General features: G+C 46.1%; 1 protein-coding gene and 1 long non-coding RNA gene across 2 annotated transcripts in view; both read left to right on the top strand.

Annotated features, from left to right (window-relative positions):
- LOC127005733 (disks large homolog 5-like) overlaps window positions 1-10,216 on the top strand; it is a 139,375-nt gene extending 129,159 nt beyond the window's left edge. The window contains exons 20-31 of the mRNA XM_050874845.1: window positions 203-479; window positions 1,077-2,899; window positions 3,730-3,969; window positions 4,609-4,738; window positions 5,553-5,688; window positions 6,372-6,660; window positions 6,817-7,199; window positions 7,712-7,934; window positions 8,216-8,457; window positions 8,571-8,800; window positions 10,050-10,066; window positions 10,186-10,216. Coding sequence (XP_050730802.1) covers window positions 203-479; window positions 1,077-2,899; window positions 3,730-3,969; window positions 4,609-4,738; window positions 5,553-5,688; window positions 6,372-6,660; window positions 6,817-7,199; window positions 7,712-7,934; window positions 8,216-8,457; window positions 8,571-8,800; window positions 10,050-10,066; window positions 10,186-10,216 — 4,021 coding nt within the window. The remainder of the gene's footprint in view (window positions 1-202; window positions 480-1,076; window positions 2,900-3,729; window positions 3,970-4,608; window positions 4,739-5,552; window positions 5,689-6,371; window positions 6,661-6,816; window positions 7,200-7,711; window positions 7,935-8,215; window positions 8,458-8,570; window positions 8,801-10,049; window positions 10,067-10,185) is intronic.
- A 255-nt stretch (window positions 10,217-10,471) lies between these two features.
- Window positions 10,472-15,719, top strand: LOC127005380 (uncharacterized). Its single transcript, XR_007758449.1, has 2 exons — window positions 10,472-10,559; window positions 12,368-15,719. It is a non-coding gene; the product is annotated as an uncharacterized LOC127005380 (long non-coding RNA).
- The last annotated feature ends 653 nt before the right edge of the window (window positions 15,720-16,372 follow it).

Raw genomic sequence — 16,372 nt, 5'->3', positions numbered from 1 at the left:
CCGGCGATGACGCGTGTAATCATCATTGGTTCGCCACTTAATGAAACACACATCATATTATATCATTAATTAATTTTGTTCAGTCCATTAATATAATCCATGTTTTAATGCTGTCCACCGTCTCTTACTGTTGTGGTCCGATAGGTCTTCTGGTGTCTGTTCTTCCTATGTATTCCTATGTATTCCTCCTCCTCCTCCTCAGGGTTCACGACCAAATAGTGCGTCTGAACAGCATGGACTGCCAGGGTGTGGACCGGGAGAGTGTTTACGCGGCGGTGATCAACGGCGGCGGCTGGATCCACATGACAGTCCGGCGGCGGCGCAGTGGTGGCCGCAGCCTGCACACGGCCCACCTGCACTGCCCCCGCGCCTCCCACCACGGCCTCATGCTGCACACCGGCGTATACATTGCGAACATCCTCCCTGGCAGCCCTGCAGCACGAGAGGGAAGCCTGGCCATCGGCGACCGCGTGCTGAACGTAAGTGACTCCCATGTATTGTGTCTGCCAGTGAGGGAAGGAAAATGTTAAAGATGCGTTAAATTGACCTTTTTTGGCCACTCTTTACTTTTCTGTCTTACGGGCGCGGTGAGTAGCAGGCTTTTTTTTTCTATGCTCTTTTTGCTGCCCTTGAGCTGTCTCGTTTGTTGTAAAAATAAAAAGAATTCAAGAGGCATATATGGTTAGGGAAAGCACTAACAAGGAAAGGAAAATGTTAAGAGAAATGCATTAACAGAATTTAAAAAGCATATACATTTAGAGGTAGCACTAACAAGGAAAGTTTTTTTTTAGATATGATACATGAACAGGATTTAAGAGGCATATACATTTAGAGAAATCACTAACAAGGAAAGGGAAATTTTAGATATGACATGAACAGAAATTATGAGTATATACATCTAGAGAAAGCACTAACAAGGAAAGGAAAATTTTAGATATGATACATGAACAGAAATTATGAGTATATACAATCTAGAGAAAGCACTAACAAGGAAAGGAAAATTTTAGATATGATACATGAACTGAATTTAATAGTATACATGTGTAGAGAAAACCTAGCCTTCCCCTTCCCCCCAGATCAACGGCAAGCCAGTGGACAACCTGAGCAGCTGCGAGGAGGTGCAGGGGCTCTTGGACTCAGCCGGCGAGGTGGTGCAGCTCACGACCCTCAAGTCACACGGCTCGTCCTCCCTCTCGGCGCCCCTCAGCTCATCCTCCAGCGGCCACAACATCACCGAGGACGACAAATCAACCTCCTCCTCACGGCCGTACTCCTCGCCCACCTCGCCCTCCAAGGATTCCGGAGTGAGTTCGGGGCGGGCGGGGAGTCGGGAGCTAGTGAAGAAGCTTGTCCCGGGGTCTGGCGGCGTGCACAGCGAGGACGGAAGCAGCAAGCGATACGGCAGCAACGAAAAGGTTTATAATGTCACCAAGGCCACCGGGGAGAAGGGAACGGTGACTGGCCCCCTCGACCTCATCAAGAACATGGTACGGCCGCGACGACACAGCCGGGAGCGAGTGGACGGCCGTAGCGAAAGCCGAGACAAAGAGGAGAAGAAGAAGCACATGACGTCGGTTCTCGATCACGAAGCGGAGAGCGCCATCGCCCAGCTGGACTCCGTAAACAACCTGTACCACCACAAAAGCGAGAGCAACGGGGGCACAAGCACCACCAAGCGATCGAAGAAGCGCGAGAAGGAGGAGTCCGGCGGAACATGGCCCAAGTACAAAGGTGGCGTCAGCAGCACCTGGGACGCTAACACCGGCACCGTCGTATACACGCACCACCGAAAGGAACGTCCGCAGATATCCGTGTTTCTCCCCTCGTTCAACTCCTCCCAATACACACACGATTCTAAACCCTTTGAGTCTTACCACCACAACAATCACTCCAGCACAAGGACAATGACCAGCTCCAGACCCCCCTCGAGCAGCCCCCGCAGCCCACAGTTCAGCATCTACAAGGGCATCGACAGCACGGGGATCAAGTCCTGCTCTCGAAGTAGCGCCGCGCAGGTTTTCACAAGCCCACAGTCGACGGGAAGTGTGTACCCAAGCCAGGAAGTGTACAGCTCATCGGTTGATCGGAAGAACGAGGAATCGGAGCGTGGAGACCAGTTGAGTTCGCTGACGCAATCGGATAACTCCTCCATCGACTTCTCCGTCACCTCGGGAAATGTCGGGAAAGAGGAGCTGGAGTATTACGTGAAGAGGAATATTATTAAGTATCCGCAGAGGGACAGTGAGAGTAATATGTCCCCTGTCGACCCCAACCCGCAGCAGTCCATTAGCCTCCCTCCTTGTTACGGAACGAGACCCACGTCACTGCACCATGGCGGCGATCGCACACCCTCGCACTCCCGTATCCCACACCCCCATGCCGGTCTCTACTCCCCACCCATACCCACGCTTCAGTCCCCCCCGGCGTTTCCCCAGTACACCCCAATCCCGCATTTCTCCCTCACACACACGCATACGTACCCACACAGCACCATCAGCTCGTCGGTAAGTGCAGTTTCAGCGCGATATTCCTCACCGCCGATGCATTCCCTCGGACACTCAAACTTTCTCCCGTCATCAAGAAGCGGCGACAGCATCCTCTCCTCGCCCGGACCAGACCGCGACCCCAGAGACAGGATCTACTACGACAGCCGGCCCACCTCGTCGCCTAGTCCATTAGGGGTGATTGGCTCAGTCGGCAGTGGGGCATTCTATCACTCCCCGTCGCCGTCTTTTGAGCTCTCGGGCCACCACAAGCCTCGCACGCTGCACATCCATCCATACCGTGTGGGGTCCGAGGAGCCGCCCCCCCTACCCCACCACTCCTGCCCCCCGCCCTACCACGATTCCCAGCGATCTGCCATGGGGACGATGCCTCGGAAAGAAGATGAGAGGATTCGGTAAGTGGCTGCATTTGGTTGGGTCAGGTTGGTTAGGTTAGGTTAGTAAGGTGATTGTTAGGTTAGGTTAGGTTAGTTTGGTGAGTTGGTTAGGTTAGGTTAGTAAGGTGAGGTTGGTTAGGTTAGGCTAGGTTAGGTGGGTGAGGTTGGTTAGGCTAGGTTAGGTTAGTTGAGTGAGGTTGGTTAGTATAGGTTAGGTTAGTTGGGTGAGGTTGGTTAGGTTAGGCTAGGTTTGTAGGGTGAGGTTGGTTAGGTTAGTAAGGTGAGGTTCGTTAGGTTAGTAAGGTAAGGTTGGTTAGGTTAGGCTAGGTTAGTTGGGTGAGGTTGGTTAGGTTGGTTGGGTGAGGTTGGTTAGGTTAGGCTAGGTTAGTTGGGTGAGGTTGGTTAGGTTAGGCTAAGTTAGTTGGGTGAGGATGTTTAGGTTAGGTTAGGTTTGTTGGGTTAGGTTAGTTGGGTAAGGTTGGTTAGGTTAGGTTAGGTTAGTTGGGTAAGGTTGGTTGTACCACTAATAGAAACAAACACATGATAAAATAAACAAAATCACTACATGTTACTATTCTGCACTGTCAGTACAAACAGATAGGCAAGAAAAGACATTAAATCACTGTATGTTACCTGTTCTGTACCTTTAATAGAAACAAACACATACGAAAATAAATATAAAATCACTACATGTTACTTATTCTGCACTAACATCAGAGGACACAGCTCAAGGGCAATAAAAAGAGTACATAAAATTTCTTAAAAAACACTACTCGCCGCTCCTACAAACAAATAGGCAAGAATAGACATTAAACAACTACATATTTCTTCTTCTATATGGTCCCCAGAATACCCAGCAACGCCAGTGTCGCCAGCAAGAGCAGCGGAGGCAAAGCAAGCAGCGTCGAGCGGAACTCCGAGAGAGGGTCCCCAATGCCTCTGAGCTACTCGGTGGAGATGGTGGGCGTCAGCGGAACTAACAGTGGCGGCCGAGGCAGTAGTAACAGCAGCAGCAGCAACAAGGGTCTGCCGCACATCACCCAGATCAGCCACTCGGTCCACAGCCCTCACTACCAGGACTACCGGAAGTAAGATGTGGTGGTGTTTGGTGTGCCAGGCTGGGTTAGGGTTGAAATAGGGTGCGTTAAGGGATTGTAGGGTGTGTTAGGGTGTAAATAGGGTGCGTTCAGGCATTCCAAAGAGTGTTAGCTTGTAAATAGGGCGTGATGTAGAGGCTTGTAAGTAGGGTGTGTTAGGGTGTAAATAGGGTGTGTTCAGGCATTCCAAAGAGTGTTAGCTTGTAAATAGGGTGTGATCATTCCAAAGAGTGTTAGCTTGTAAATAGGGCGTGATGTAGAGGCTTGTAAGTAGGGTGTGTTAGGGTGTAAATAGGGTGTGTTCAGGCATTCCAAAGAGTGTTAGCTTGTAAATAGGGTGTGATTTAGAGGCTTGTAAGTAGGGTGTGTTAGGGTGTAAATAGGGTGCGTTGAATTTCATAGGGTGTTTTGCAGACTCAGACAGTATAAGATTGTTTCAGGGCAAGACATGTTCAGTTCACCAGGATGTGTTGATGTGTAAATAGAGTGCGTGTAATGGGGGAATAGGTGTAGGTGAGGGAGTGTAGAGAAAAGGAGAGGAAAAGAGAGAAGGGAAGAGTTTAAGTGAGGAGGTGGGTGGGTGTGTGTGGGTGCGGTATTCAAGTATTCAACAACACAATCTCTTCACAGGCCTAACCCGGGGGACTTAAGGAACATCTATATTGAGAAGTCCTCCCAGCAGCTTGGCATTCAGATCCGCTGCCTCGAGAGTGGTGGCGTTTACGTGTCGTCTGTCCACATCAACTCCCTGGCAGCACGGGTAAGTGACTCCCCCTTCTGTATCTCTCCTCTCCTCTCCTCTCCCCTTCCTCCTTCACCTGCTCCTCCTCCGTCTCTTCCTTCTCCTCCTCTCCTCTCCTCTTCCCTCTCCTCTTTCACCTGCTCCTCCTCCTTCTCTTCCTTCACCTCTCCTCTCCTCTCCTCTCCTCTTTCACCTGCTCCTCCTCCTCCGTCTCTTCCTTCTCCTCCTCTCCTCTCCTCTCCTCTCCTCTCCTCTCCCCTTCCTCCTTCACCTGCTCCTCATCCTCCTCCTCTTCCTTCTCTTCCTTCTCCTCCTCTCCTCTCTGTTCCTTTCCCTTGCTTTTCTTTCCTCTCCTCATCCTCCTCTTCTCTTCTCTCCTCTCCTTTCCTCTTCTCATATATTTTCTCCTCTCCTCTCCTCTCTTATCCTCTTCTATCCTATCCTATCCTCCCCATCCTCCTCCTTATCCTCCTCCTTTTCCTCCTCCTCCTCCTTTTCCTCCTCCTCCCAGATTATTTCAAGTCCTGCATAAAGGGAAATATTGCAATTGACAAAAACAATCAATAAAGGAAAGCAATGAAGGAGTAGACAGGTTATTAGGATGATACTCTCACCAAAATCACCAAATCAGTGTGTGTGTTCTTTCTCTCTCCACCAAAGTCACCAAGTCAATATAATAATAATAATAATAATAATAATAATTTTATTTCGCACATCGCCATATATATAAAGAACATGACAAGCAAACGAACGAGAACAAAATCAAGATACATAATTATACTCTCAAATAGAAAACAGCTTAATGATTATATATGTTTGTTCCTTCCTCCAGGTTGGGCTGTGCGTTGGTGACCAGCTGCTGGAGGTGTGCGGCATCAACATGAGGTCGGCCACCAAGCAGTCGGCCTCCATGGTGCTCTCCCAGTGCGGCACCTCGGTCACCATGCTGGTCCAGTACAACCCTGACAGTGAGCAATCTAACTTTTATATGCTTTGATTTACTGCTATACTTTCATTGACATCTGTTTTATTTACTTTATCGTTAATACGTCTGACAGAAAAATAGAACATACAGAGACATACACAAACATACAAGAACTCAAGACATTATCACCCCCTTCTCCCCCTTTGCCAGAACACCCCAAAACAGACTGCTGGAGAGGGAACACACTGACACACACACACACACACACACACACACACACACACACACACACATATACACTAAAAGACTAAAGGAAATGGACTTACTAACACTAGAACAAAGAAGAGAAAGGGGAGACCTAATACAAATCTATAAATTATTGAGCAAAATGGAAGAAGAAGACAATGAGGAGTTACTACTAAAAGAAGGAATTACCTCCAGGAACACAAGAGGACACAGTAAAAAATTGAGGAAGGGAAGATGCTTGAGAGACATAAAGAAATATAGCTTCCTGCAAAGAAATATAGAGGTTTGAAACAGACTAAGTGAGGATGTAGTATCGGCAAAGAGTGTGCAATGCTTTAAGGAAAAGTTGGATAAATGCAGATACGGAGATGGGACCACACCAGCATACAGCCCAGGCCTTGTAAAACTATAACTAGGTAAATACACACACACGAGTTATCCAGGCATTAACACATGACTCAATTCCTTCCCCTATGCCAGAATACCACGAGGCTGACTGCTGGGAGGGAAGCAGTAGTGGAAGCAGCGTCGACGGGTCCTGGCTGGGCACCCCCACGCCTCGGAACTCCCCCAAGCCAACCCCCCTGGACACCCAACACCCCGGGGACGATGACGACCTCCCCCCGTCCACCACGTCAACCCTCCGCGGACCCCTGGACCTGCGCGACACCCTGGACCACTCGCTTCCACCCTCGGCGCGGTCCACTCTGACTCGCCCAGAAATTGCGCATGTCATGAACACCTTGAAACGACAGGACACTTTTTCCAGGTGAGTCTCGTTAGGGGGATGTGTTGAAGAGGTCCTTATCTCCTCTTCTCTTCTCTCCTCTCCATTCCTCTCCTCCCCTCTCCTCTTCTCTCCTCTTCCTCTTTCTCATGTTTTTGTTGAATGCCAGACTCACTCCTTTCTCCGTTCCTTCCTCAGGCGGAGTGACAACAGCGGGGGCAGTGGTGGGGGCGGGGGCACCGGTACAGGAGGTGGGGGAGGGGGAGGGGGCACAGGGGGCGGCAGCAGCGGCGGCGGCGGGGGCAGCGGCAACAACATCAGCGGGGAACCTCGTCTCGTCTACCTCGAGTTGATCAAGTCCCACAACCTCGGAATCCAGATGGTCGGCGGCAACGCGCTGGGAATATTCATCCACGCTGTGCCGCCCGACTCCCCCGCAGCGAGGGCCGGCCTGCGTCCCGGCGACCACATCCTGGAGTACAATGGGGTGGACCTGAGGCACGCGACGGCAGAGCAGGCAGCCTTTGAGTTAGCCAAGCCAGCCGACAACGTGACCATGCTAGTCCAGTACAACTACCAGAGTGAGTGTTCCTAGTGTTCATGTTGCTTTAAAGTATAGTTGACAGACTTAAGGCTTGAAAAAGGTTTTAAATGATTGCTGTATTGTGCCCCTTCTTCAGTTTGGGCTACACTAACCTCATTTTCTGATACAGTATTGAGTGAGTACGAGCTTTTTGTCCTTTGTATTTAGTAGGCTAAAGGAAATAGACTCAACCCTTTCAACACGTGATGCAGACGTCTGCGTCAGAGTATGGAAAGGGTTAAGAGAAAATGGAGGATTAATCCTCTTAATCCTCTTCCATTTCCTCTTAATCCTCTTCTAAACCTCTTAAGAGGAAATGGAAGAGCCCTTTCCATACGATAATGCCTGTCGAATGCTGACATTGGCGTTGCGGAGTGAAGGGGTTAAGGGGTGAAAAAACAGACTTTGGGTAAAAAAATTGTCTTGTGTTTTAGTATTTATTCATTCTTACCGTATCATCTCTGTAATAAGTAACTACCTTATCTAATACTACTTTGCTATATTTTCCAGGATACGAGGAGATTCAGGACCAGCCAGGCGACAGTTTCTACATCCGAGCAAAATTTGACCGCCTGGGTGACGCCGGTGACCCGTCCGACCTGAGGTTTCGCAAGGAGGACATCCTGTACGTGGACAACACCATGTTCAACAACGTGCCGGGGCTGTGGCGGGCCTGGGTGGTGGACGAGGACGGACACAAGCGGCAGTGGGGCACCGTTCCGAGCAAGGACAAGTGAGTGAGACGTGCTTTGTCATTCTTTGCATTCCTCTTTTACTTCACTTTCACTTCATTTTGTTTCTCTCTGTGTTGTCTTACTTTCTCACTTGCCAGTTACTTTTGCTCTACATTACTTTACTACTTTATTATATTTGTTTGTTGTGTATCTCAAGCTATTTCTATTTATTACCCTGTCCCTCAGTCCCTCCATTTCTATAATCTTCTAAATTCTCTTGTCCTCTTTCTCCTCTCTCATCCTCTTCTTCTCTTATAATAACAATGATTCTCTGCCGCAGGGTTGAGGAGGAGATGCGACTTCAGCGCAGCGTTGGGGACCTGCAGATGGACTCCTCGCGGCGTGGCTTCACCTCCGCGCGCCGCTCCTTCTTCAAGAGAAAGAAACACTCACGCTCATCCTCACGCGACTCCAAGGAGCTGGCCAGCTTCTCCGACGCCTCCCTCAACTCCTACACCGAGACGGCGCCGCTGCACGACGACCTCTGCCCTAACTCCTACATCAGGGTGGAGCGCCTCGACTGTGAGTTGCATGTTCAGTAAATATGGAGTAACACATAGGTATAATATACATAAAAATATTCATTCATTTTTTTAGAACTCCCAATGAACCGAATGTGTCTTTTTTGTTCCCAGACCTGGTGCGGCGTCCCGTGGTGATCGTCGGTCCTCTCTGGGAGCTGGTGTGTGACAAGCTGTGCCACGACTACCCCCATAACTTCACCAGGTGCGTCCCCGAGGTGAGTCGCCTCTCCGCCGCCGAGCTGGAGGAAGGCGTCCAGAAGAACCTCGTCGTGGACTACCGGCGCCGCGGCTCACACTTCGAGGCAACCACCGTCAGCCAGGTCAAGGAGATCTGCGACAAGGTGAGACACTTATTTTTTGTTTATTGTGTTGTAGTTGAGGTAAAAGACACAAGTTATTTTTGGTTTATTTTGTTTATGTTATGGTAAAAGACATGTTATTTTTGGTTTATTGTGTTTGTTATTGTGTTTATTGTGTTTATTGTGTTATTTTTTGTTCATTGTGTTTATGTTATGGTAAAGGACAAGTTATTTTTTGTTCATTGTGTTTATGTTATGGTAAAGGACAAGTTATTTTTTGTTCATTGTGTTTATGTTATGGTAAAGGACAAGTTATTTTTTGTTCATTGTGTTTGTTATGGTAAAAAAAAAGTTATTTTTTGTTCATTGTGTTTGTTATGGTAAAGGACAAGCTATTTTTTTGTTTATTGTATTTTAGTTATTGTAAAAGACACTGAAAAAACTGCTGCATGAGTTTTTTATATTATTATTTATTTATTTATTTATTTATTTTTACGCCTTCACCTATAGTGCCTATGAAGAAAATATATGTCAAAAAATACTTATCATAAAAATATACATATGAATATTACAGATTCATTTGAGAGCAATACACAGATACATACTACTGACTTAACCGTGGATAGCTTGCTTGACACTACTGAATAAAAAAACTGTATATGAACTAGATTATATGAAAGAATAAAAAAATAAGTATCCTGACCGGCTCATTGACTATAACTTGGATAATTGTTTCATACACCTCATCAATCCTTCTATCTCAGTATCTTGATTATTTAACTCCTAAAAACTTAGATAACTGTTTCCTGCACCCTCTCTCTCCCTTGCAGCTACTCTATCTTAGTATCTTGATTATTTAACTCCTAAAAACTTAGATAATTGTTTCCTACACCCTCTCTCTCCCTTGCAGCAACTCTATCTTTGTATCTTAATTATTTAACTCCTAAAAACTTAGATAACTGTTTCCTGCACCCTCTCTCTCCCTTGCAGCTACTCTATCTTAGTATCTTGATTATTTAACTCCTAAAAACTTAGATAACTGTTTCCTACACCCTCTCTCTCCCTTGCAGCAACTCTATCTTAGTATCTTGATTATTTAACTCCTAAAAACTTAGATAACTGTTTCCTACACCCTCTCTCTCCCTTGCAGCAACTCTATCTTAGTATCTTGATTATTTAACTCCTAAAAACTTAGATAACTGTTTCCTACACCCTCTCTCTCCCTTGCAGCTACTCTATCTTAGTATCTTGATTATTTAACTAACTCTTTTGCACCGTTTCCCTACCCCAGAGCTGTCACGGCATCCTAGAAACTTAGATAACTGTTTCCTACACCCTCTCTCTCCCTTGCAGCTACTCTATCTTAGTATCTTGATTATTTAACTAACTCTTAGATAACTGTTTCCCTCACCCTCTCTCGGCATCCTGGACATCAGCTACTCTATCTTAGTATCTTGATTATTTAACTCCTAAAACTTCCAGATCCGGGAGGTGTTTCCTACACCCTCAAGCATCTCCCTTGCAGCTACTCTATCTTAGTATGGAGCTTGATTATTTTCTTAAACTGTTTCCCTACCCCCCCTACTGTCCTGTCATCATCACATCCTGGAGGCTGTCGTCAGTTGGCTACCACCACACCACAACACCCATGCTGCTGCTGCTCAAGTTCAGTTTCCACAAGCCAATCCAGGGGGAGTGTGTGGAGTCCACCCACCCACGTGGAGGATATCCCAGAAGGAGGCCAAGGAGATGTACGAGCTGGCGGCCAAGATGGAGCAGGAGTACAAGCATGTTATATCAGGTGAGGGGAGGAGGAGGACTGGGGCAGGTGGGAGGGGCAGGAGAGGAGAGGAGAGGAAGAGGAACTGTTGGGAAGATGAGTCAAGGATTAGAGAACTATTGAATTGGTTAAGGGAGGAGCCGTTTAGGAGGGCGAGGAGAGGAGAGGAGAGGAAGAGGAACTGTTGGGAAGATTGAGTCAAGGATTAGAGAACTGTTGAGTTGGTTAAGGGAGGAGCCGTTTAGGAGGGCAAGGAGAGGAGAGGAGAGGAAGAGGAACTGTTGGGAAGATTGAGTCAAGGATTAGAGAACTATTGAATTGGTTAAGGGAGGAGCCGTTTAGGAGGGCGAGGAGAGGAGAGGAGAGGAAGAGGAACTGTTGGGAAGATGAGTCAAGGATTAGAGAACTGTTGAGTTGGTTAAGGGAGGAGCCGTTTGGGAGGGCAAGGAGAGGAGAGGAGAGGAAGAGGAACTGTTGGGAAGATGAGTCAAGGATTAGAGAACTATTGAGTTGGTTAAGGGAGGAGCCATTTGGGAGGGCAAGGAGAGGAGAGGAGAGGAAGAGGAACTGTTGGGAAGATGAGTCAAGGATTAGAGAGAAAGAACTGTTGGGGAGATTAAGGAGAGGGAGTGTTTTAGGAGATTGAGCCAAGGAGCTATTGGAGAGGATAAGAAGAGGTGTTGGGGAGATAGAGAAGAGGAGCTATTGGGGGGGATAAGAAGAGGTGTTGGGGAGCTAGAGAAGAGGAGCTATTGGGGGGGATAAGAAGAGGTGTTGGGGAGATAGAGAAGAGGAGCTATTGGAGAGGATAAGAAGAGGTGTTTGGGAGATAGAGAAGAGGAGCTATTGGGGAGGATAAGAAGAGGTGTTGGGGAGATATAGAAGAGGAGCTATTGGAGAGGATAAGAAGAGGTGTTTGGGAGATAGAGAAGAGGAGCTATTGGGGGGGATAAGAAGAGGTGTTGGGGAGATAGAGAAGAGGAGCTATTGGGGGGGATATGAAGAGGTGTTGGGGAGATAGAGAAGAGGAGCTATTGGGGGGGATAAGAAGAGGTGTTGGGGAGATAGAGAAGAGGAGCTGTTGGGGAGATGAAGGCAAGGAACTGTTGAGGGAATTGGATCCAAGAGCAAAGGAAGGAAAACTGAAAAAAAAACAACGCTGCCGTAGAGAAAAACTGAAAATATATCTAAATGTTGATGAAGCTGATGTGGTGCATGCAAACAGTTAAGAGATATAAATGGAATAAATGACTGGCTAAATGATAATAATAAAGGTAAATAACTGGCTAATTGTCCCCTTGCAGTCGCCTTATATTCCTGTGTATGTAATGCCGGGAGGTTAAGTTAAGTAACAAATGCGGAAATCTAACACTCAGAGGGAGACCCACTTAATTACTTACAATACTTATATACCTACTTTTGTGATTCTGTGTACATTCCATACTTAACTTAACCTCCTAGTATAATCTGACCCTAAGTTAATATCACTGTTTTTCCCATAATCTGACCCTAAGTTAATGTCACTGTTTTTCCCATAATCTGACCCTAAGTTAATGTCACTGTTTTTCCCATAATCTAACCCTAAGTTAATATCACTGTTTTTCCCATAATCTAACCCTAAGTTAATATCACTGTTTTTCCCATAATCTGACCCTAAGTTAATGTCACTGTTTTTCCCATAATCTGACCCTAAGTTAATGTCACTGTTTTTCCCATAATCTAACCCTAAGTTAATATCACTGTTTTTCCCATAATCTGACCCTAAGTTAATGTCACTGTTTTTCCCATAATCTGACCCTAAGTTAATGTCACTGTTTTTCCCGTTCCAGCCGTGATCGCTGCCGCCGTCAACCTGCCCTACACCAGCACGCAGGTCAAGTCGTGCGTCGACCAGGAACAGTCCAAGACGCTCTGGGTGCCGTCTGGAAGCTTATGAGACAAGACGTGGGCTGGATCGCCACTCCCGGAGATCTTCGTGACTCAGACAAGAAAGTGATTAATGTTGGCTTTAAATATTTACCTTCAGAGCAGCAAGTGTGTGTGTGTGAGATTGTATGGGTCATTGTTACTGTCTAAAATTTGTTGATGTGTTTTGATTAGACCGAGAAGAAAAATCAAGTACAAACGTGGTGGTAGAAGTCCACTAATTTGCATTGCTTTGGTTACGCGGAAATCCTGGCAGTCCGAGTCTGTGTAAAAGTGAATTATAAGCCGTATTTTTTAAGTCTCGGCGCCGCAGTTCCCCTGTTTGAAATGCCTCTCGTGGAAGGTCCTGGGGTTATCATGGGCTGTTTCGTGATCCTGGAGATGGCTTTACACGACTCCTGCATCTTGAACAGGATAACACCCCCATGAAAACCCGGTTAATCTTCTCTCTGTGGCCTTGGGAAATGGACGTAATAGGAACCTGATATGTTTATGAATACAGACCATAATCATCCCAAAACAAATGACAGTCGGAAATCTCGAACGCAGAAAAGTGTGACGGGAAACAATTGCTCAGAATCCGAAGTTTTAAATTATCAAAAAAAAAACTTACGGATTAACTGACCTCTACCGCAGCTACTGAATGGCAACTCGTGCTTATTATTACCATTGTTACACGTCAAAACAGGGCAGCCACTGAGCCCGTCTGGTGCAGCTAAATGTAACCTAACCTAACCCGTGTAGCGTGAAGACTTGTTGACTCCTGTTAGCCTCAAAGAAGGGAGGGGGGGGGTAGCGTTCCCCTCCCGATACCAAAGAGCTGTTTAGGCCGCGCAGGGGAGCCTCAAGGTGTTGTTGGCAGCTTAGCGTAACTCTTGTGTTGGTGACAGTATTCCTTCTCACTCGTGCCTTAGTGGAGCTGGGACGGTAGCACATACAAGGCAGCTGGGGTGTGCGTGATATACTGAGTGGGTGCTGGCCTCCCCTGATCTCAGGTAAAGAAATTAGCCTGACTTTAGTTGACTCTGTAGCGATTACTAGCACATTCAGCGACAATCCGTGAGAAGCTTTATTTGGTGTCCTGAGCCTGCCGGGGGCGGTCCGTCATCGCCACCGCCGCCCGGCCACTCCGCAGGGCTCAAGGCGAAGCTCAAGGCGCTCCACTGTGTTGATGCAAAAACTTTTTCACTAGAATTGATAAAGAAAGACAAAACTGTGATTTCTTGATTGCTCTGATAACATAGGAACCCTTGTGTCTTCCTTTTTGACGCTTAAGTTGTCTTGGGAACTTGTTTGTGTTCACCTAAATCGTGGTGGTTGATTTCCTCTTCCCTCCCAGCGTGTGGCGGCGCTGCCTCACCTGTACAGCTCGATACAACATCTCCCGAATAATAATTTACCGATTAAAAATTTTTATGTGCTAAGTTATTTATTTCATGTGTACATTCAGATTTACATATACATTAATATATGAAGATATATAAATATATATAAATATATATACAAATATATAAATATAGAAACTAGCGTATAATGTTAAATGTTGATCAGAACTCAAGAATTTAATGTTGATGAATTTTCACGTAAAACAAAATAACTCACTAAATCTTCGGTCTTCGGTACGTCCCATTCTTGGTCTTTCACTGTCATTCTAATCCGAGTACGAAGAGTTGCACTGCATCGGTCTTCTCGGTCGCACTCTTGCTCTGCGCCGCCCCAGGACTGGCTGTTGGCGGCACTCGGCCTCATCAACGCTGAGCCAGAGATTTGTGGCTCACAGACCTCGGCATAAACAGTCACGATTATATTTTTTCTTCTCGTCTTTCAACAAATTTCAAAGCTTGGAATATTTGAGGTTGATGCACTGCACTTCTTTTTGATTCAGCGAGTATAAGGTTTAAATTTATATTGGCGAAAACGCTTATGGGTTTATGCACTTCACTTTTTTTATTCAGCAAGTAAACAAGTAAACACTTATGAATACATTATTTTGTGATCCGTAAAATAGTTAGGGTTTATACACTCTACTTCTTTTTGATTCAGTTCATTCGGCAATTACAAGATAAGATTCATACTGACAAAACTGTTTTGCGGCTTGAATGTGTTTGCCTTATAATAACTTTGACTGTTGCTGATTTCACTTTCCATTCGGCAATTACGAGATTAACCCGGTAGCAGCGGGGATCATGTTTCTTAATGGTCCCTCCAAGCAAGAAAAATTTTAAAAAATCACCCCTCACACAAACCATTTCATGATATATATCAAAGCATTTGAGATCAAATTATGTAACATCTATTTTGGGGGGTAAATATCATGGCACAAATTTGGCCCGTTGCTGCTACATGGTGAAGCCACAAAATTGGCCCGTCGCTGCTACCGGGTTAAGATTCATATCCACAAAACTGCTTAACGACTTGAATGTTTTTGCTGTATTATTTTTTCCTCGACTGTTGCTGATTTCACTTTCCATTCGGCATTTACGAGACACGACTCACACCCACAAAACACTTATAAATACCTACACACCTACATACATACATTTTCTCGTGCTAACCCTTTCACACACGAACTCAAAACCTTGGAATATATTTTAAGCATATGCACTGTGAACTTGAATTTGTTTTTTCGTATTTTGGGAAACTACATGATTTGAGGTTTGCCTGTTGTGAGCATTGACGGCACGAAACGATGCCTCAAAAGTTGTGCCCGTGTGTCTGTGGCTGGGGGCATGCGGGGAGGTGTTGTCGCGGCGAGCCTCGATGCTTAAGCCCCCATTCACACCATGTCGACTCTAGACCATGAAAACCCAGCGACTGTTAGGCCCCTTTCACACTACGGCGACTCAGCATCCAGCGATCATTTCTTTCTTTCCGAGCACATGCGACATTTCCACATTAACATTTCACCCTGGGTTGTCGTGGGCCAGAGTCGGCACAGTGCGAGTGGGGTCCTCACACCACGCCTGCACGCCCCGCACAGCCTCAGCAGGACCATTGCCTCTGTCTCCCTCACGCTAACGACAACGATTCAATGCTCCGTGGCGTCAGTGGTGAATGTGTTTGTTGCCGGGAGTGAAATATATTTTGTATGTATGTGTTTGGACTCCTGTATCATACTGTAATATATCCGCAGGTGTAATTAAGGTGACGCTGTATTATGTTATCTGTACTTTATACAAAAAATTACTGTGAGCAATAACAGTGGAGAGGAAGATGTATAAATGTTTCTTAGTGAATATAAGATATTTGTATAAAGCGACTTTGAATGTGGCGGCAACGGTGACGGTCGAGTTCCTGGTCACCGGTTGTCATTCCTCCAGCATCGAGCAGCGGGCTTTTTTTTATTATTGTTTTTTTTTTTTTTTTTTTTTTTTGTGTGTGTGTGTGTGTGTGTGTGTGTGTGTGTGTGTGTGTGTGTGTGTGTGTGTGTGTGTGTGTGTGTGTGTGTGTGTGTGTGTGTGTGTGTGTGTGTGCCCTTGAGCTGTCTCTTTGTAAAAAAAAAAAAAAAAAAAAAAAAACGAGCCTATTCATATATTTTCACCATACACTGCAAGTCTCATTTCTTCTTCTATCTTCTACTACTACTACTACTACTACTACTACTACTTCTACTACCTCCTACTTCTCCTGCTAATATTTTTATCCACCCTACTCATTGCTTACCCTCCAGGTCTCCCTCCTGCTTCACCTACTGGAGGGTATGGACTATGCTAGATAAATTATGTCAGCAGGAGTAGTAGTAGTAGTAGCAGTAGTAGTAAAAAGTAGAAGGAATTAGAAGGGAGGTCTGGAAGGTAATCAATTTGTATTTACCTATTTGTAGTCTACAGGGCCCAAGCTAAGCTATACTAGTCCAGTCTCCATATTCAACCAGCCTTTCCTTCATTATCCTTCATCATGTATGTCAG

This window comes from Eriocheir sinensis, chromosome 30 (assembly GCF_024679095.1).
Source record: "Eriocheir sinensis breed Jianghai 21 chromosome 30, ASM2467909v1, whole genome shotgun sequence".
Taxonomy (NCBI): Eukaryota; Metazoa; Arthropoda; class Malacostraca; order Decapoda; family Varunidae; genus Eriocheir; species Eriocheir sinensis.
The sequence above is the reverse complement of the archived record's forward strand: the minus strand, read 5'-3'. Positions and strand labels throughout refer to the sequence as shown.